The sequence below is a fragment of the Parasteatoda tepidariorum genome, chromosome 5 (assembly GCF_982258835.1).
Source record: "Parasteatoda tepidariorum strain Cologne lab strain chromosome 5, Ptep-v5.0, whole genome shotgun sequence".
NCBI classification, from domain to species: Eukaryota; Metazoa; Arthropoda; class Arachnida; order Araneae; family Theridiidae; genus Parasteatoda; species Parasteatoda tepidariorum.
The window spans coordinates 17920989-17936764 of record NC_141759.1 but is presented as its reverse complement, the minus strand read 5'-3'; the positions used below and the strand labels follow the sequence as shown (position 1 = coordinate 17936764).

At 29.0% G+C, this 15776-nt stretch overlaps 1 protein-coding gene across 2 annotated transcripts in view; it reads left to right on the top strand.

The window, feature by feature from the left end:
* LOC147808622 (uncharacterized) overlaps positions 1-15776 on the top strand; it is a 187540-nt gene that overhangs the window by 138926 nt on the left and 32838 nt on the right. Inside the window, exon 3 of one of the 2 annotated variants that reach the window (XM_087163474.1) lies at positions 9088-9188. In XM_087163474.1, the coding sequence (XP_087019600.1) occupies positions 9088-9188 (101 nt within the window). Of the gene's footprint in view, positions 1-9087; positions 9189-10792; positions 10950-15776 lie in introns of those variants that run through there. The other variant, XM_087163475.1, reaches the window with a different exon arrangement.

Below are 15776 nucleotides of genomic sequence, written 5' to 3'. Positions count from 1 at the left end.
TGAACATGTTATTAACTAAAATGGTAGGTAAAACACAATTTGCATTATAAATGATGAAATTCTAAAATGATTTCAACCTCTCTTTAGTTAAACAAGGCGAGCCCATTAATTGTATCAATTTGTTATAAAGTTTTAAGCAAGCATATATTTTAATTAGAAATTTTTTTGAATTTTACATTTTTTTTACACAGTGAGAAGAACTACTACTTCCTACCCACCTATTTTAACAACAAAAAAAAATCTCTTATAAGAACGAGTTATATCAACAGTTGCTTTGAAAAACGAAACGTGATTCCTATTATATATGATGTCCATGAGCGACATAGAAACAGTACTCCCTTTTTTTTTTAACTCAGTGAGTAAAACTACTACTCCCTACCTATTTTAACAAAAAAAACTCTTTTATAAAAACGAGTTATATCAACAGTTTTTTGCATTAAGAAAACGAAACGGATTCATTCCTATTAGATCTTTGGATCCGATTTATTTAAATTCTAAAATAAAAACTAAGAGGAAGCAACCAAATTAAAATTAGTAGCATACCTGCCAACATTCACTTTTTTCGAGAATGGATTTTCCAAGTGGTAGTAAAACAATTACCGATAAACTATCTTCCTCAAAAATATATTTATATTTTAATTAGGTTGAAATTCGCTATTATATGAACTAATATGCTTTTATATATTTGTTGTAATTATTTATATGTAGTGGTGGTCAAACTGACTTAAAATTATTATTATAATTCAAAAAGTTTAGTGAAATAACATGAATTTCGCTGGCACTTTAAATATGAAAATAAAATCTTCCAGGAAAACCGGAAGAGTTGGCAGCTATATAGTAGTAAGTTTTTCGTTAAAAAAAAGAAAGTCTTTTCGTTTTGTTATAACAATATTTTGATAAATAAGTACCAAATATAACCTGACACCTTTACTAAATGCTTTGTCATTTATAACATGTTGTAGTTATCCGTGCATTCTTTCTTTCTGAAATAGACTGACAGCAAAATATTTTAGTCACCACTTTTTATTTATTGGTGATAAATTCGTGACGAGTCTCACTCGTCATATGTACCCAAAAGTCTATGAACAGTTAAATGTAACATGCCAATATACAGTTACATGTCAATGGGCAGCATAAAAACATTCCCTTTTCTCTTAATGAATTGCTATGAATCATACATATTTTAAACAGTCAAAAATCAAACATTCATATTTCAATTATGTTGCTGCATATTTAAGGAAATTCAAAGTATTTTAAAGTAATAAAATTTCTATTACTAGAGCAAGTATACGATAACTTCTTCTTTGCACTTCTGTTCCGTCATTAGCAGTGACCAGTAGTAAATTTAGATCACTGCTTAAATTATATAAGAGCAACGTAAAAATATTAATACAATTTACTCTTAAGATAAAATATTATTGAAATTAATTTTTATTATTTATAAAGTGGTACTTAATAAATTTTCCTTTTTATTTTAATATTAATGTAAATAAGTGTTTCTCAACCTTTTGGATCTTTAGTTAGTCCTCCAGAACCAAACTGTTCAGGAAAAAATATTTTGAAGGTAAATGTAAAGACTATCCTGCTTTATAAATTTACATTTCATACTTTAGAAAAGTGTTGGCTTGCCCGTGTAAGTGAATAAAATGGTTTAGTCACAGAATCTTAAAAATATTAATTCCTTTTGTGACAACTTAAAAAGAAAAAAAAAACATTTTTATTAATAGAGGTCTTTAAAACATTTTTAGCTGTGGATACTTTTCATAAATTGATAATTATATAGGATAAAAAGTTACTGAAGTAAATAATGTAAGGGATTATTGTGGTGGCTCAGGGGATAGAGTACTCGCCTCCCAATGAGGTGCCCCACGTTCAATTCCCAGCGATGGTTGGTCGATACGAAAAATCAACACCTTACTCGCACCGAGTAAATTACTAACATAAAATATCCTCAGTGGTGGATGAATCATGGATCACCCCCCCCCCTTGGAGTCCCCTTGCCGTCAAGCAAACCAGGTGGGTGGTTTTCGTGGTTTTTCACTTCAAGTAACGCAAATGCGTGTTTATTCCATCAAAATAGTCCTCCACGAAGGCCAGTTTTTTTTCAATACTTGATACAGAAGTTCCCTTGTCTTCTGGACTGGGTTCAAAATTACAGGGCTACTGAGGTGAACTTCGCTAGTCAAATTCAAAATTGGGGGTCGACTGCTCAACGACGGTGATTAAATAATATAAAATGTAAAGGGTTATTTTTGATGAATTTTGAAAAAAAATATGGAAACTATTACAAGGTTGATTCATAAAATTAAGAAAAATTTTAGGAAACAAATTTAAAACAAAGTAATTTCAAAAACATTATAATTAAATATATGGGGGGGTGCATTTTTGACGGATTGGCGTTCGCGCTGTGATTGATAGGTAATCGCCTATCAATCACAGCGATAGGTAATCGCCATTTGTTTTATTAAGACGCCGTGTGGTCCGTGGTGATCGTTAATTTTGGCCAATAAATGGCAGATATTATTCCAAATTTTGCTAGTCAGTGGAGTCATTTTTGAGAAACAAAGCTGCGGTTGAATAACAAAGCATAAGAAACTCACCTTCCCCTCCCACCCACCTGAAAAATAAAGCAATGATCTAAAAAATAAAATTTTTAAACTACAATATTCGAAACTACAATATTTGGTGTATGAAACTATGTTTGAATTTGATATTTAAACATATTCACCGCGTTAATATCTTCTAACATTGTATATTCATAAGAATTCGAAAAATAAGCGGGCAAATAAACTGTATGTGAGAAAAAAATTAATTAATAATGTTAATTAGACACACTATGGCTAAAGGGATAGAGCATTCGCCTTCCATTGCGGCGAACCGGGTTCGAATCCCAGTCGATACGAATTCCGCATCCGGCATGTCCCAACCACAGTGCTAACGGGAAATATCCTCAGTAGTAGACGGATCACAGGTTAGAGTCCCCTGATCGTCAGGCTAACCATGGGAGGTTTTCGTGGTCTTCCTCTCCATGTAACGCAAATGCGGGATGGCTCAATCAAAAGTCTTCCACGAAGACAAATTTCTCCCACTACTTGATCCAGGAGTTCCCTTGTCTTTTGAATTGGGTTCAAAATTACGAGGCTACGGAGTTGAACATTGGTAGTCGTAAACCCATGAAATTGGGTTGGCTGTTCAACGACGGTTATGAAATAAAATAAAATAATGTTAATTAAAAAAATGCGATAAAAAAAAATTATAAAAATGATTACAATTGGAAAAAAAAAGGAACTTTTTTCTTGTCAATGTTATTTCATATGTTCATTTAGTTTTTTTAGTTCATTTAATTTCACTCATTTTAGTTTTTAAAGTGGGAACTTCGACGAAATAAATTAATTCGTCTGCGATGTCCAACAATTTTCACCCAAGGTAAAAATATATATAAAGTGCCGTATTTTGTAATTATGGTAAATAACTTTGATAAAAAAAAAGAAAGGATTCATATAAAGAAGTCTAAACTCTAGAAAGACGGATGAGGCCAATTTGGCATCTCTTGTTTTTGGATGCTCTGTAATTCAAAAAATAACCCACTGAAAGTGTTAAATATTTCTGACTTCTCGTACGTTGATCCAATTTAAGAGTTACTGTAATTATTCATGCGTTAACTTTATAGGAACGTATAGGTTGAACCTTGTACCTAAAGGGATGGGACGGGCCAGAATGGCTCTTTAGTTATTTAGTGGGTATCCCATAACCCCGGGTAGGTTTGGGCATGAAGTACCCTAAGGATAAAATATCCCAATTTCATTAAAATAACTAGAGTATTTCATCATATCTATACTTAATATTTATAAAAGGAAAAAAAATTGATCTATTTATGAGAATAATGTATATTTAATAAGTTTAGAATCCGTTTAAACATATATTTTCGTTTAAAAAAAATCGAATGTAATAGCATAGAAATTGGACGATCAAGTCAATGATATTTTTTATTAAATTAATTATGAATGTATTTAAAAAATTTGTATACCTAATTAAGATACCAATGAGTAATTTGGAAATAGTACAGCGCAATGATGAATTCAACAAGCGTTAAATGCTTCTTATCTGTTCTCAGCAATTACCAGCTACGTAGAACCAAATTGCTTCCGTTTAAGTAGGTTTGAGGTTTTACAAATCGTAGCAACAGAATAGTAAACTTTAATTTATAATAACATATGATTTTCTTCTAAAGTGGTAGATTTTATATTTTCTTTTCTTATTTTATTAATTTAAATATATTTTTCAACCTTTCATGGTTTTGGAACTACGTATGTAGGGAAAAAAAACTAGAATATAATTATTCTATTCTAGTTAGGCTATAAGTAAAGAGTAATTTAGGTTCTAGTTAGGTTATAAGTAAAGAGTTATCATTTATTAACTATTGGCATAATTTGCTTGAGACAAGTTTCGACTTGCCCGTCGAAGTGAATAAGGAGATTTAAAATTCATGTCATGAAAAATTTGAGTTTAGTTTATTATGATTCACATAAACCAAATTACAAATATATTAATAAATATTTTTATGTGGGTTTATGCAAACCGAAATAAATTAAATTCAACTTTTGAATACTTTGTTTGAACTTTTGACATTTGCAATTACTTACATAATTCTTTTATCGATTATTGTTTATTCTGGCCATCAGTCAAAATTTGACACTACAGAATGAAATTGTTTTATTTCAAGATTTCCTGGGGATGTTTCATCCTATTTATGGTATTAACAATCCTAATTTAAGAGACATTCACACCTTACTTGATGCTTTTTTTTTCTTTATTTTAGTGTTAGCAAAAACTTCGCATTGGATTATTTTCCTTACAGCAATTAGGCGTAACCTTAAAAATTAAATAAATAAATAAAAGGACGTTGAATAAATAATAGGTTGGAATTAGGTATCATCTCACCTACAACATGGCTTAGTGATGCTTGGCGAAACTATCTTCCAATTAGGCGCGAAAATCAAGCAGCGGAAACTCATTGATTATTTACTTTCCCACAAAGTGTCTGATAGAATGTTATGGGAAATAACCGCCAATAATGGCCACATACTACATGTGAACAACAGGATATCCGGCTAATATTTGTTGCATATTATATTGAATTAACTAGATGGATCTCTAATTTATTGTAAAGTTGTTTTCGAAAACTAGATTGACGAAATAAAGAAGGAAAATGTTATATTATTTTGGATGTTCCACAGTTTTCATTTATCATAAAATTCATGAGTATATATATTTTTATAAAAGTCCGAAATTATTAATCTAAATTACTCTAAAAGTCTAAAATTATATGCTTTGAAACTATCATCGTTTTTTTAGAAAAAACTATTCTTTAACGATGTTTGTCAAAGCTCTGTCACCAAAAAAAAAAAAAAAAAAAAAAGAAGAAAAAAAAAAAAAAAAAGAGCCATTATTTAAATGCCTTACACTTGAATCAATGCGATAATTTTAAACTATGTATAAATATGACGTGAAGAATTATCTGAGATTTAGAACAGATAAATTACTTAAATATTTAAAAAACTATTTTTAAACTTTTTTAAAAATTGCCAACAAATTGCTTAAAACTTTTTTTAAAAAATTGCCAACTTGGCGACATTTTTCCACATAGATGAAAATTGTCAAAATCACTGCCGTATTTGCACTGTTTGTAACTTTTTGTGAGCCCTGGAGGTGCAATATTGGAGTAAGTTTTTAACTATTAAAAAATTCTGCCACAAATACTGTGTCTTTTCTCCATATTGATGTTTTGCGCCATTTTGAAAATAAACGTGGACAGCGCTAGCTTTAGATAAGCTAAACTTGACCTGCAGTAATGAGAGTGGGGCTGCAGGTCTGTAGCGGCGCGAACAGAATCCTGCGAAATCGTCCTCTTTTTTTTTCTAAAATCCGCGAATTTCTCAGTATGTTTTGATTTTTAAAAAATTGCTTTAAACTAGAATTTTTGTTTTCATTTTTTAATTTATTATTTTTATTTAACAGAATTTTTTACTTTCCTGAAGCTTCAAATATAGCATATAAAATTGATCAGGCATTTAGGGGAGGGAATCAATTGCAAAAGAGTGAGAATCAATAGAAAAATGACAAGAAAATAGTTCAGAGATAAGAGATAATCCCAATCTTGTCAAGTAAGGTGGTCTTTCTAAACTTAGGGAGGATGATTGACTGATTAGAATTACCTTCCTGAAATCAGTAAGAATACAAAAGAAGTAGAAATCACAAAAGAAAACAAAAATGTTATAAATCAAATCATTGACAGAAAAATTGTTATACAGGCTATTGCACATGACTATGAAATTTCTACTGCCTTTGTACGTATCCAGACAAACTTTCCTGGGCTGCTTCTTGTGATTTATTTTGGAGGGGCCTAAAGCATTTTTAATAACACGTTGAAGGCCACGCTAATTTTACATGGCATGCCCGTCTGGCCAAATGGTAAATAACTACAAACTAAATCTGCAAATATTAGATTTTGCTACATTTTTAAAAGGTTTAGCATGACATATCTGTTCTTTCGTTGTAGAGGAACTGGGTGTCTGAGACCTTACGGCCCTTTTCCCATTTATCCTGAATTTAGACTAAGAAACATATATATAAAAAAAAAGTTTGGGGCGTAAAATGGAGTTTGTGAGGGGAAAAAATATTAGGTAATAACAAAGTTACAACACTTAAGTAATAGGGATTAAGCAATAGGGATTAAGTAATAGGGACCCCTGATCTGACCCCGAGGTCTAGCATAACTTATCTATAAAAAGTGGTAAAATTATATAAGCCTACGAATTAATTTAAAGCCGATTGAATTTATAAAACACGTATTTTCGATAAAAAGTTAAAAAGTTTGCAAAAAAAAAAAAAATACTTTACAATAATCTATTAACTTTGCAATTAGTAGGATAATATTAACATCTGAGAAAGACCTTTAGTAGTTCCTTAAAGTTATTGCTGTTCTATAATTAAAGCTATAATATCGTTTATTTAGAAAAAAGAAGAAGAAAAAGCGAATACATTAAAGAAATTAGAATTTCGTAATAGAGGAAGGCGAACCAATAAAATCTTGGCATAAATCAAAACTATTATCTCATTAAATATAAAAATTAATTGGTTTCAGACGATTTTATGAAGCAGACGATAATTATACAAACATTGACGATATGCAGAAGCACATGCCAGATGGGTTGATGAAACAAGCCATAAATTTTAATGTCTTCCTCTATCTTCAATCATGAAAAAAAATAAAAAGCAATGTAACATCAATATTTAATTTGTTTTTACGGTTATTATTGGCTGAATCAAAATGCTTAGAATTCTTGAGGTGTCTTAAATATTTATTCTTAATATAAGTAAAAGAAACAACGTCTAAATTTTTAAAAAAAAATTTTGAATTTTAAAATCGAAATTACATAGAAGAAGATTAAATTTTGTTCAATGATTCCAATCGTTTCCAACAATAGAGGTTCCCTGGAACACAAAGGGTTCCGGGAAAGGATTATGGGGTTCCGAGAGAAAGGACTTTTTTTTAAACCAGTAATGAATCATGAAGCCTAAGTTTATATTTATATCCGATAAATAAACCCTAATTTCTTTAATATTTCGGTTAATTATCTAATATTATTTAAGTAAAATGTCAGTAAAAAAACAACAAAATTTAAAAACAAAACTTTTTGATAATGAAAAATATTGAATAAATTATGAAAATTATATAAATTATGAATTTATAAAAAAATTCATCAATATTTCTCATCGCAATTTTCAATTCTATATAAAATAACTACTTATTTAACTACTAAAATAACTACTTATATATAAACTTGTATATAAAATAACTACTAAAATAGCTACTTATTATAATTACTTTGATTAAGCTTATTTTATTCATTTTCAGCTTTTGCATTCATCAAGAACAAATTCACATGCCGTTGCAGATATGTAAATTCATCTGTTGTAAAACCTAATTTTAAAACTATTATTGATGAAGAGAACTCTTGAATACAATTGCACGTTCATAAAACTATTGAGTCATCCTCTTCGAAAACCTGTAAAAAAAATTTTAAAAAAATTATAATATTACGCAATAGTCTTACAAAGTAGGGGCTTGTAATCTACTTATTTTTGCTGACAAGGAAAAGTAATAAAGAAAAACACCAAACTTTTAATAAATTGGAAACATACATTTTAGAGAGAAATTACATTTTGAAAAAAATAAAAAATACTAATTTAATGAAAATATAATAGAAGGTTATTTATTGTTTGTTTACTTTTGCTAACAAGAGAAAATAGTAAATACAAAATCATCAAAAATGCTCACGTAATATCTACATAATTCCTAGCAAATTTTTGAAATTGAATCAGTACAAATCAATAACTGCTGCATTTTTGCTTCTCAACTTCGATATAAATATACTCTTATCTCAATTTCTCTCAGTTTCATACAAGGTTCACGCGGTTCTTAAAATTCTGGAAAAAAAGTAGCAGAAGTAATGAAAAAGAGATGCATTTTTATCGGTTCACTCTCATCACTATATTTAGTATTTTTAAATAAACATAACTAACTGTGAATTCAGATGGTTTAATTTTAAAGAGAAAGCTAATAAAAAAAAAACTGTAACTTTTTTTATCACAGTATTGACGCCATTTTATGAATTTTCGAATACCATATAATCCCGGTTACTATTTAATTATCTTAAAAATAAATCTCTGTTAACGCGCATTGTGGTATGGTGTTTTCATCCATTCCACTTGTTTCCTACACTTCGCCTAAAAAAACAAATTTTACATCTCAGCCACTCTTTTATGGAACTAATCAATGATTTTGAGATATTTTTATCCCTGTTAATATTTAATTATCTTATAGATAAAAGATCCTAGTTACCACGTGCTTTGGTATGTTTATCCCCTTTCTCCCGTGCCCTACACTTCCCCTAAAAAATTATTTTTACATATAAGCCACTCATTTATTGAAATAACCGATGGAATTGAAAAAATATTTTTTTAAACTTGTTTTCATTAATACTAGTTACATTTAATAAAATCTGTTTTTCGTTCTTTTTAAAGGTACAGCTGCGAGCGTTGGTGGCATGATGATGCTGATGTTCAAAAGTTTAAGAATAGTCAGGGGAAAACAGGGACTTACCTCTTACGACTAACAGACTGGTGTAAGTAGTTTTCTATCTTATATTTTATGTCACTAAAATATCTTCTCACAAAAATTCAGAGCACTACACTTCTAAAACCGTTTATTTAACATGAAGCCTCCTAGTCAGAATGTGTGTGTTCCATTTTCATGAACCACCAACTATATATATATATATATATATATATATATATATATATATATATATATATATATATATATATATATATATATATATATATATATATATATATATATATATATATATATATATATATATATATATATATATATATATATGGCCCAGCTTCCCTGTTCCAGAGCTCTACCATGACTATGCATTTAATTTCAATAATTAACAGTAAAAGTTGCTAATTTTAATAAAAGTTTGAATTTTATTAGTCATCTCTTTTTTCATTCGCTCGTGGCAACGCTGAAGACTCTTCAGTTTCAAGACTATGAATTCAGCAGTCGGACATGAAAACTAATTTAAGATTATTAATGATAAAACGATTAAAAAAAAATTAATTTTCATTTATTAAATATTTACTTATTAAATCACTTATATATATATTAAAATATTAAATTAAAGATATCGAAATAGTATAATAGAAGACGTGTTTTTGTTCGATTAACAAATACTTTGTTTTACGGCATTTAAATTAACTGTTTTCAATAGTTGAAACAACTTTATACTAACAATTCAAGCGAATAGATTTTAATTTAAATTATGTAAGATTTCATTGAAATCTTTTGGCTTGAATTATTAAGATTCGAGTTCAGGGTTACTTTTATGTTTCGTTTGATACGAGATATTTGACTCATTTCATAACCGCATTTACTGAGATCGAAAGTGAAATGCGATGCGTCAGGTAAAATTGTCTACTGGCACTACAAGAATCTGTGCCCATTTCAAAGATACAATTACTAGCGTCGGATGTGGAATTCCTAAAGGCCATTTTACGAAATGAGGTTCAGGTATACCTACCGTCATTTCGTAGAAATCGTCTGACACATTCATTTGGAACGAATTGACCTCAGGAAACAGAATCTCGTTTTGAGTTTTTATGTTGCCAATTTTTTATGCAGTAATTGAAGATCAATTTAATTCTTTGGAAATAAAAGCTAACACTCGTGGGAGAATAAAAGACAATAAAGTGTTTATCGTTTATTTTATGTTCTTTTTTTATTTTAATTTGTAGAGATTTCTTTAAATTGATATATTGTCCAGTGTAGTTCAAACATTTAAGCAAGTTGAAAGAATAAACTGAAAGTAAAATATTTTAAATCTATTTTATATCTTTATCAAAAACTATTATTTGAAACCAAACATAAATTAAAACGATAATTAATTCCGAAATAAATCAAAACTTTATCGTTTGCATTTTCATCCCGTTGCCAGATTTTGTTTTCATAGATCCATTTCTCACGACCTTAATCATATTTTTCTCTGAATAAATCTAAAGAGGTAGGATTTTCATTTCTCATTTGAGTTAGTTGATAAAATAAAATTAATCTGGCGTTTACTCTGAATTAAATCATAGTCTAAATTAGTCGTTTGAAATTTGAAAACAGAAATGATTACGATTATGTGATGGATGGAATCCAGTTTCTTTCTCACTCGGAAAACGGTCATTCTTTGCAGATATTTCCTTCATGGTATTGCCAGCGTACGGTTATGCGTTAAATTGCTTTTTCAAGTATTTTAACAAATTCGCGATTGCAAGGATTGGTTTTAATGATAAAAATGTGAAAAATTCTATCAACACGTCGAACCAAGCAGGTAAACCTAAATAATTGTATTAATTTTGTAGTAAAATTTACTCAGTAGTTTTTTTTTGTTTTGTTTTTTTAACAAAAATGTAGGGTGATTTCATTATTCACGAATGCCATATTTGAAGATTTTAACCCATTGTTCTCCGCAGTTGCCCATGAGGCGCTATCTACTGCCATTGTTCTAAAAATAAAAAAAATTCATAACTTGCTTAAGCACGTTATTTTAAGAATTTTAAAAATTATATAAAAATATTGTATTACATATTTTAAATGATATGCTTCTCATATTAATTCAAACTGCATCTTGAAGTAATCGAAATTCAAAGAGTTAAAAGTTTATAACTTAAACTCAGTTAAAAGAATTTGTACGATTCTAATAATTTTTGTATAAATAAGTGTTGGTGTCCTTTACACTCACTCAAATATTTGGAAACTTTTCGAAACTTTTAAAAAAAAAATCTTGAAAATTAAAAACCAGCTTTTACGGACGTAACATATTATCTACAGTACTACATCATAACCAGTTTTTAAATTCTTTTTTTTTTTTTAAATTATCTGATGGAAGTTACTAAATTTTGGAGTTGGTGATATCAAGATTTGTTTTCATAAAAATTATTTTAACTACTCGATTTTAATTGAGTTATGTATTTTTCAAGTTTGCAAAAAAAAAAAAATCCAAATGGTAAATTTAACAAATAGCAATGAACCTTTAAAATAGTTTTTATTTTAATTTGAAATAGATTATTAATTTTTAAAAAAATGAAAAATGCATTAAAAAAAATTGTACGAATTTTAAGAAAAATAATAAAAATAAATCAAGATTTATAAAAAAAAAATTCATACCTTTTAGATTTATTTATTAACTCTTTAACTTACGAAAAACTAAATATTCTGTATTACAAGATTATTTTAAGCATTTGACTCTAAAAATATGTTCTTAATATGTACTAAACACTAATAATGTACTAAAAACGAAGCATTTGTATACAGTGTAAAGGTGACGTCATTCTTCGCTGTAAATTTTTCTTTCTTACTTTTAATTATTCTCTACTTTTAGAAATGCTCATGTCTCATAATAACACAATGCATACGAACTACTTTGTAAAATCTAATTAACTAAATGAAATTTTGATTAAAATCTTAAGAAGAGTAAGTAGGAGATCTTAATCTTAAGAAGAGAAGATCAAAATCTTAATCTTGCAAGATTTTATAAAAGCTGGTGCAAGCTATAACTTCAAATTGGAAAATTTTTACGAAGAGGAAATGCAGGTCTGTTTACTTTCAATGCTTTCAAGGAAAATTTCTTCTAGTGGTAGCTAAATTTATATTTAAATGTATGATTTTGATTTAAAGTTATTTTTCCACTCCACTATATGTGAATGATTCAAAATTTTATGTAAAACGTCACATGGTCTCGTATCTCTGGGGGCCTCCCTAACAGAGCGGTATCACCTGCCGAACGCAGTGCTAAGCGTGGAGGTAGCGGGTTCGGCTCCCACAGTTAGCCTGGACGTATCTTCCTGCTGCCCTTTCTCTGTATTGTGCTATCTGTCCTTCTATTTGACAACGGCTCATAAGCCTAAATTGAGCACACAAGCCTGCAAATATATGTAATTCCAATAAGCAATAAATAAACCCAGATCGTTCGTAGGAAAGGCTTTTGAAAGGTTGATAGAATTGCCTAATATTCTGAAAGCTTTTGTTTTTAACTGCATACCTCTCAATAAATTATTTTTCAAAAAGCTTAAGAGTTATCAGCCCTGTTAATGAATCACTTACAGTTATTGCAATAGCGAATGAGTTGTTTCTTTTAAAAACTAAGTTGAAACAAAATAGTTTTGATATCACTTTAAAAATAAACGTACTAAAAAACGTACTAAAACGTACTAAACGTACTAAAAGAGAAAAGATTAAAAAAAAGGAATCACACGCTCTAAACGATGTTTCAGGCGCGAATGCTCATTTCTCTTAACTCTAGGGCTAATACAATAGATCGAACAAAGAAGTCTCCTTTTCTCCCACCGAAACCAGTCTTAAAGAGGGACCCCGCACCCCTACTTGAAATAATCATACCTCGTTACCATAGTCCCCGCCACCCCTCCAGACGAATGGCGGACAGAGTACCTATCGTAGACAAACAGAAGAAATTTTCTAAAACATGTTTCTGCCTGTCTCACATGCAAAGTGTTAAACACGGTAATATTATTAATATTTTTTTGTTCGTAATGTAATTCAGATTCAACCGTTTTTGTCTTAAAATACTTAATAAATTAAGTCATAAAATAAAACTCTTTCAACCTTTATCGAATGAAACATCCGTTACATGAAATATTGTCAGATGTTTACTAGCAAAGCTTGTCAACTTAGATGATAGCCGATGAACTTTTTATTAGTGGTTGTAACATTTTTTTGAAATATAAATCTTGGTTTATAAAGTTTTTTGAAAAGAACAGATTTACCTTTCCTGACTAATCACTAATTCAAACATATTTATATAAAATATACAAATTAGGCAGTTAAAATTTAAATTGTTGGCGAATTAGCTTAATTTTAAAAAAAATTCTTCAAATTTGTATTATTATTTTACCATACCACTACGTAAAATCTTCTCAAAAAATCCATACAAGTAGGTATCAAAGTTATTTAATATTTCCTATACCATATCATAGTTCGCCCATACTGATGAAGCAAAATCTTGTGAAATACGCGACAATGATTTAATACAATATTACATTTTATTGAATCTCATGTACGTATAGTACCTTAAAGTGGTATTAAATAATACATATATGTAATACAGAGTGTATAATAAGGAGTCTTTTTACATCAATTCATAACTTAAAATAGATACTCTTATTAATTTTAAGACGTATGAAATCGTTCTTTCACACAAAGAACCATAATAATTCAATTTTCAGGTTAAAAGATTTATTTCTGAAGTTAATGGGTAGTAATTCATAGAAATATTATTTTTTTGAAGATCCCAGAAATTCCATGGAATCTGTATAGCGTCGTCTTTTAAAGCGAATCGAGATGGTTAAATTTTGATGGCTTTCAATTACGTTTAAAGGGGGGGGGAAACTTGCAACTAATTCCCCTTTTAGAATCCCTAAATATGAGGCGAAACACCTCAAGTTTGTGTCACTTTTCATGATGTAACTTCTTGAAGAATTGTTGCCCTAATGGCCAATCTTCAACCCAACCATAATTGAGGAAACCACCCACTTTTAAAGAAATTGCCCTAATATGCTAAATAAGAAATGGTAGAAAAAAATAATAACTATTGAATATTTTGGGGACCAAATAAGTATATTGTTATATCAAGGGCCCACATACTTTGAGGACGCAATAAAAAAAAATTTATTTTAATGTTATATATGTACCATAAATATATTTAATATTAACTAAAGAATTATTTTGCAGAGTGTTAATTGTGGTTAAATATTAAAAACAATTGAAATAAATTCAGAAAATATAAGATTGTAAACGTACCTGAAAAACGTTTTTATTAAAAATAATTCAATGTTTTTGTTTGTTTATTCCTTTTTTTTTTTTTTTTTTTTTTTTTTTTTTTTTTTTTTTTTTTTACTGTTAAGTCAACCAACAAAGTATGCATTGAGCACCAAAGCACGAAAATGATTTTCGTAATGGTGCCCCCCCCCCCACCCTCTCTCTTCAGGTGTTAATGTGATACGTGTGGTCATTTGTGACTCATGAACAACTTTTAACACGAAGGAAATGAAATCAGATAGGAATGGTCAGCAGGTGGTTAGCAGTTAGTCTTCTCTTGTCAGAAAGAATGGCAAAAAATTATAAGATAATTTTTTTTACCTTATTTGAAAACCAATAATATAGGGTTGAAATTCGAAAAATAAAAATTCTGTCTTACAGAGGCTTATTGCTTCAGAGAATATCGTAATATCGTGAGGAGGATAAGATTAATTCATATATGCAAGTTCGTCGGGACACGAAACATTATCGTAATAGAAGGAATTATTGTTGTATCAGATATCGTAGTATATATATATATATATATATATATATATATATATATATATATATATATATATATATATATATATAAAGAAATTAACAGCATTCTACGTTGAATAGCCGAATGAACTAGTTTGTATTCAATGACACCTTCATTCCATTAAAAACACTCCATCATAAAAAAATAAATGAACAATTCCAGTTATGCAATGCTTCCCATAAATGTGTAACAATGGGCTTTGCATTCATTTATTCGCTTGAAGGCATTCCTCGAAAAGAATAAACAAAAAAATAATACACATTCCAGTAGCCCTTCTACAAAATCAATCAACAAAAGGGCCAGCACAAAAAACTATTCCAATATCTTTTTAAATATCATGTCAAACGATTATTATTTATTATCGTTTGATGATGCGTTCTTTGTTTGTTGAACCGTTAACTGTTCTTTTTTTTCCGAAATCGAATTGATATGAGGAAGGGGAAAAAAAATAATGGTTAATGATAATCGTATAAATTTTGTTTTGTTTCATTTCATTTCATTTATTTTTGATTTGATAATCCACAAAAGAAATAATCGCATTTTATTGTCGATACAAAATGACTTTATATTCATCTGCTTTAGTGATAATTCATCTCCTGATAACCACTGGCATAACTGTTACGGTCTAATACTGTTTGATTTGGTGTTTTCTTTATCTTTTCTGACCTTTGTGTTTACTTTCATAAAGTGAAAAATGTTTTATATAATTTTTTAAAAAAATAAACAGTTCTTATACTTGTAGTAATATCGACAAAATGCTTCCTGTAAAAACTTTTCATTTGTCCCGTCTTTTTAACACGT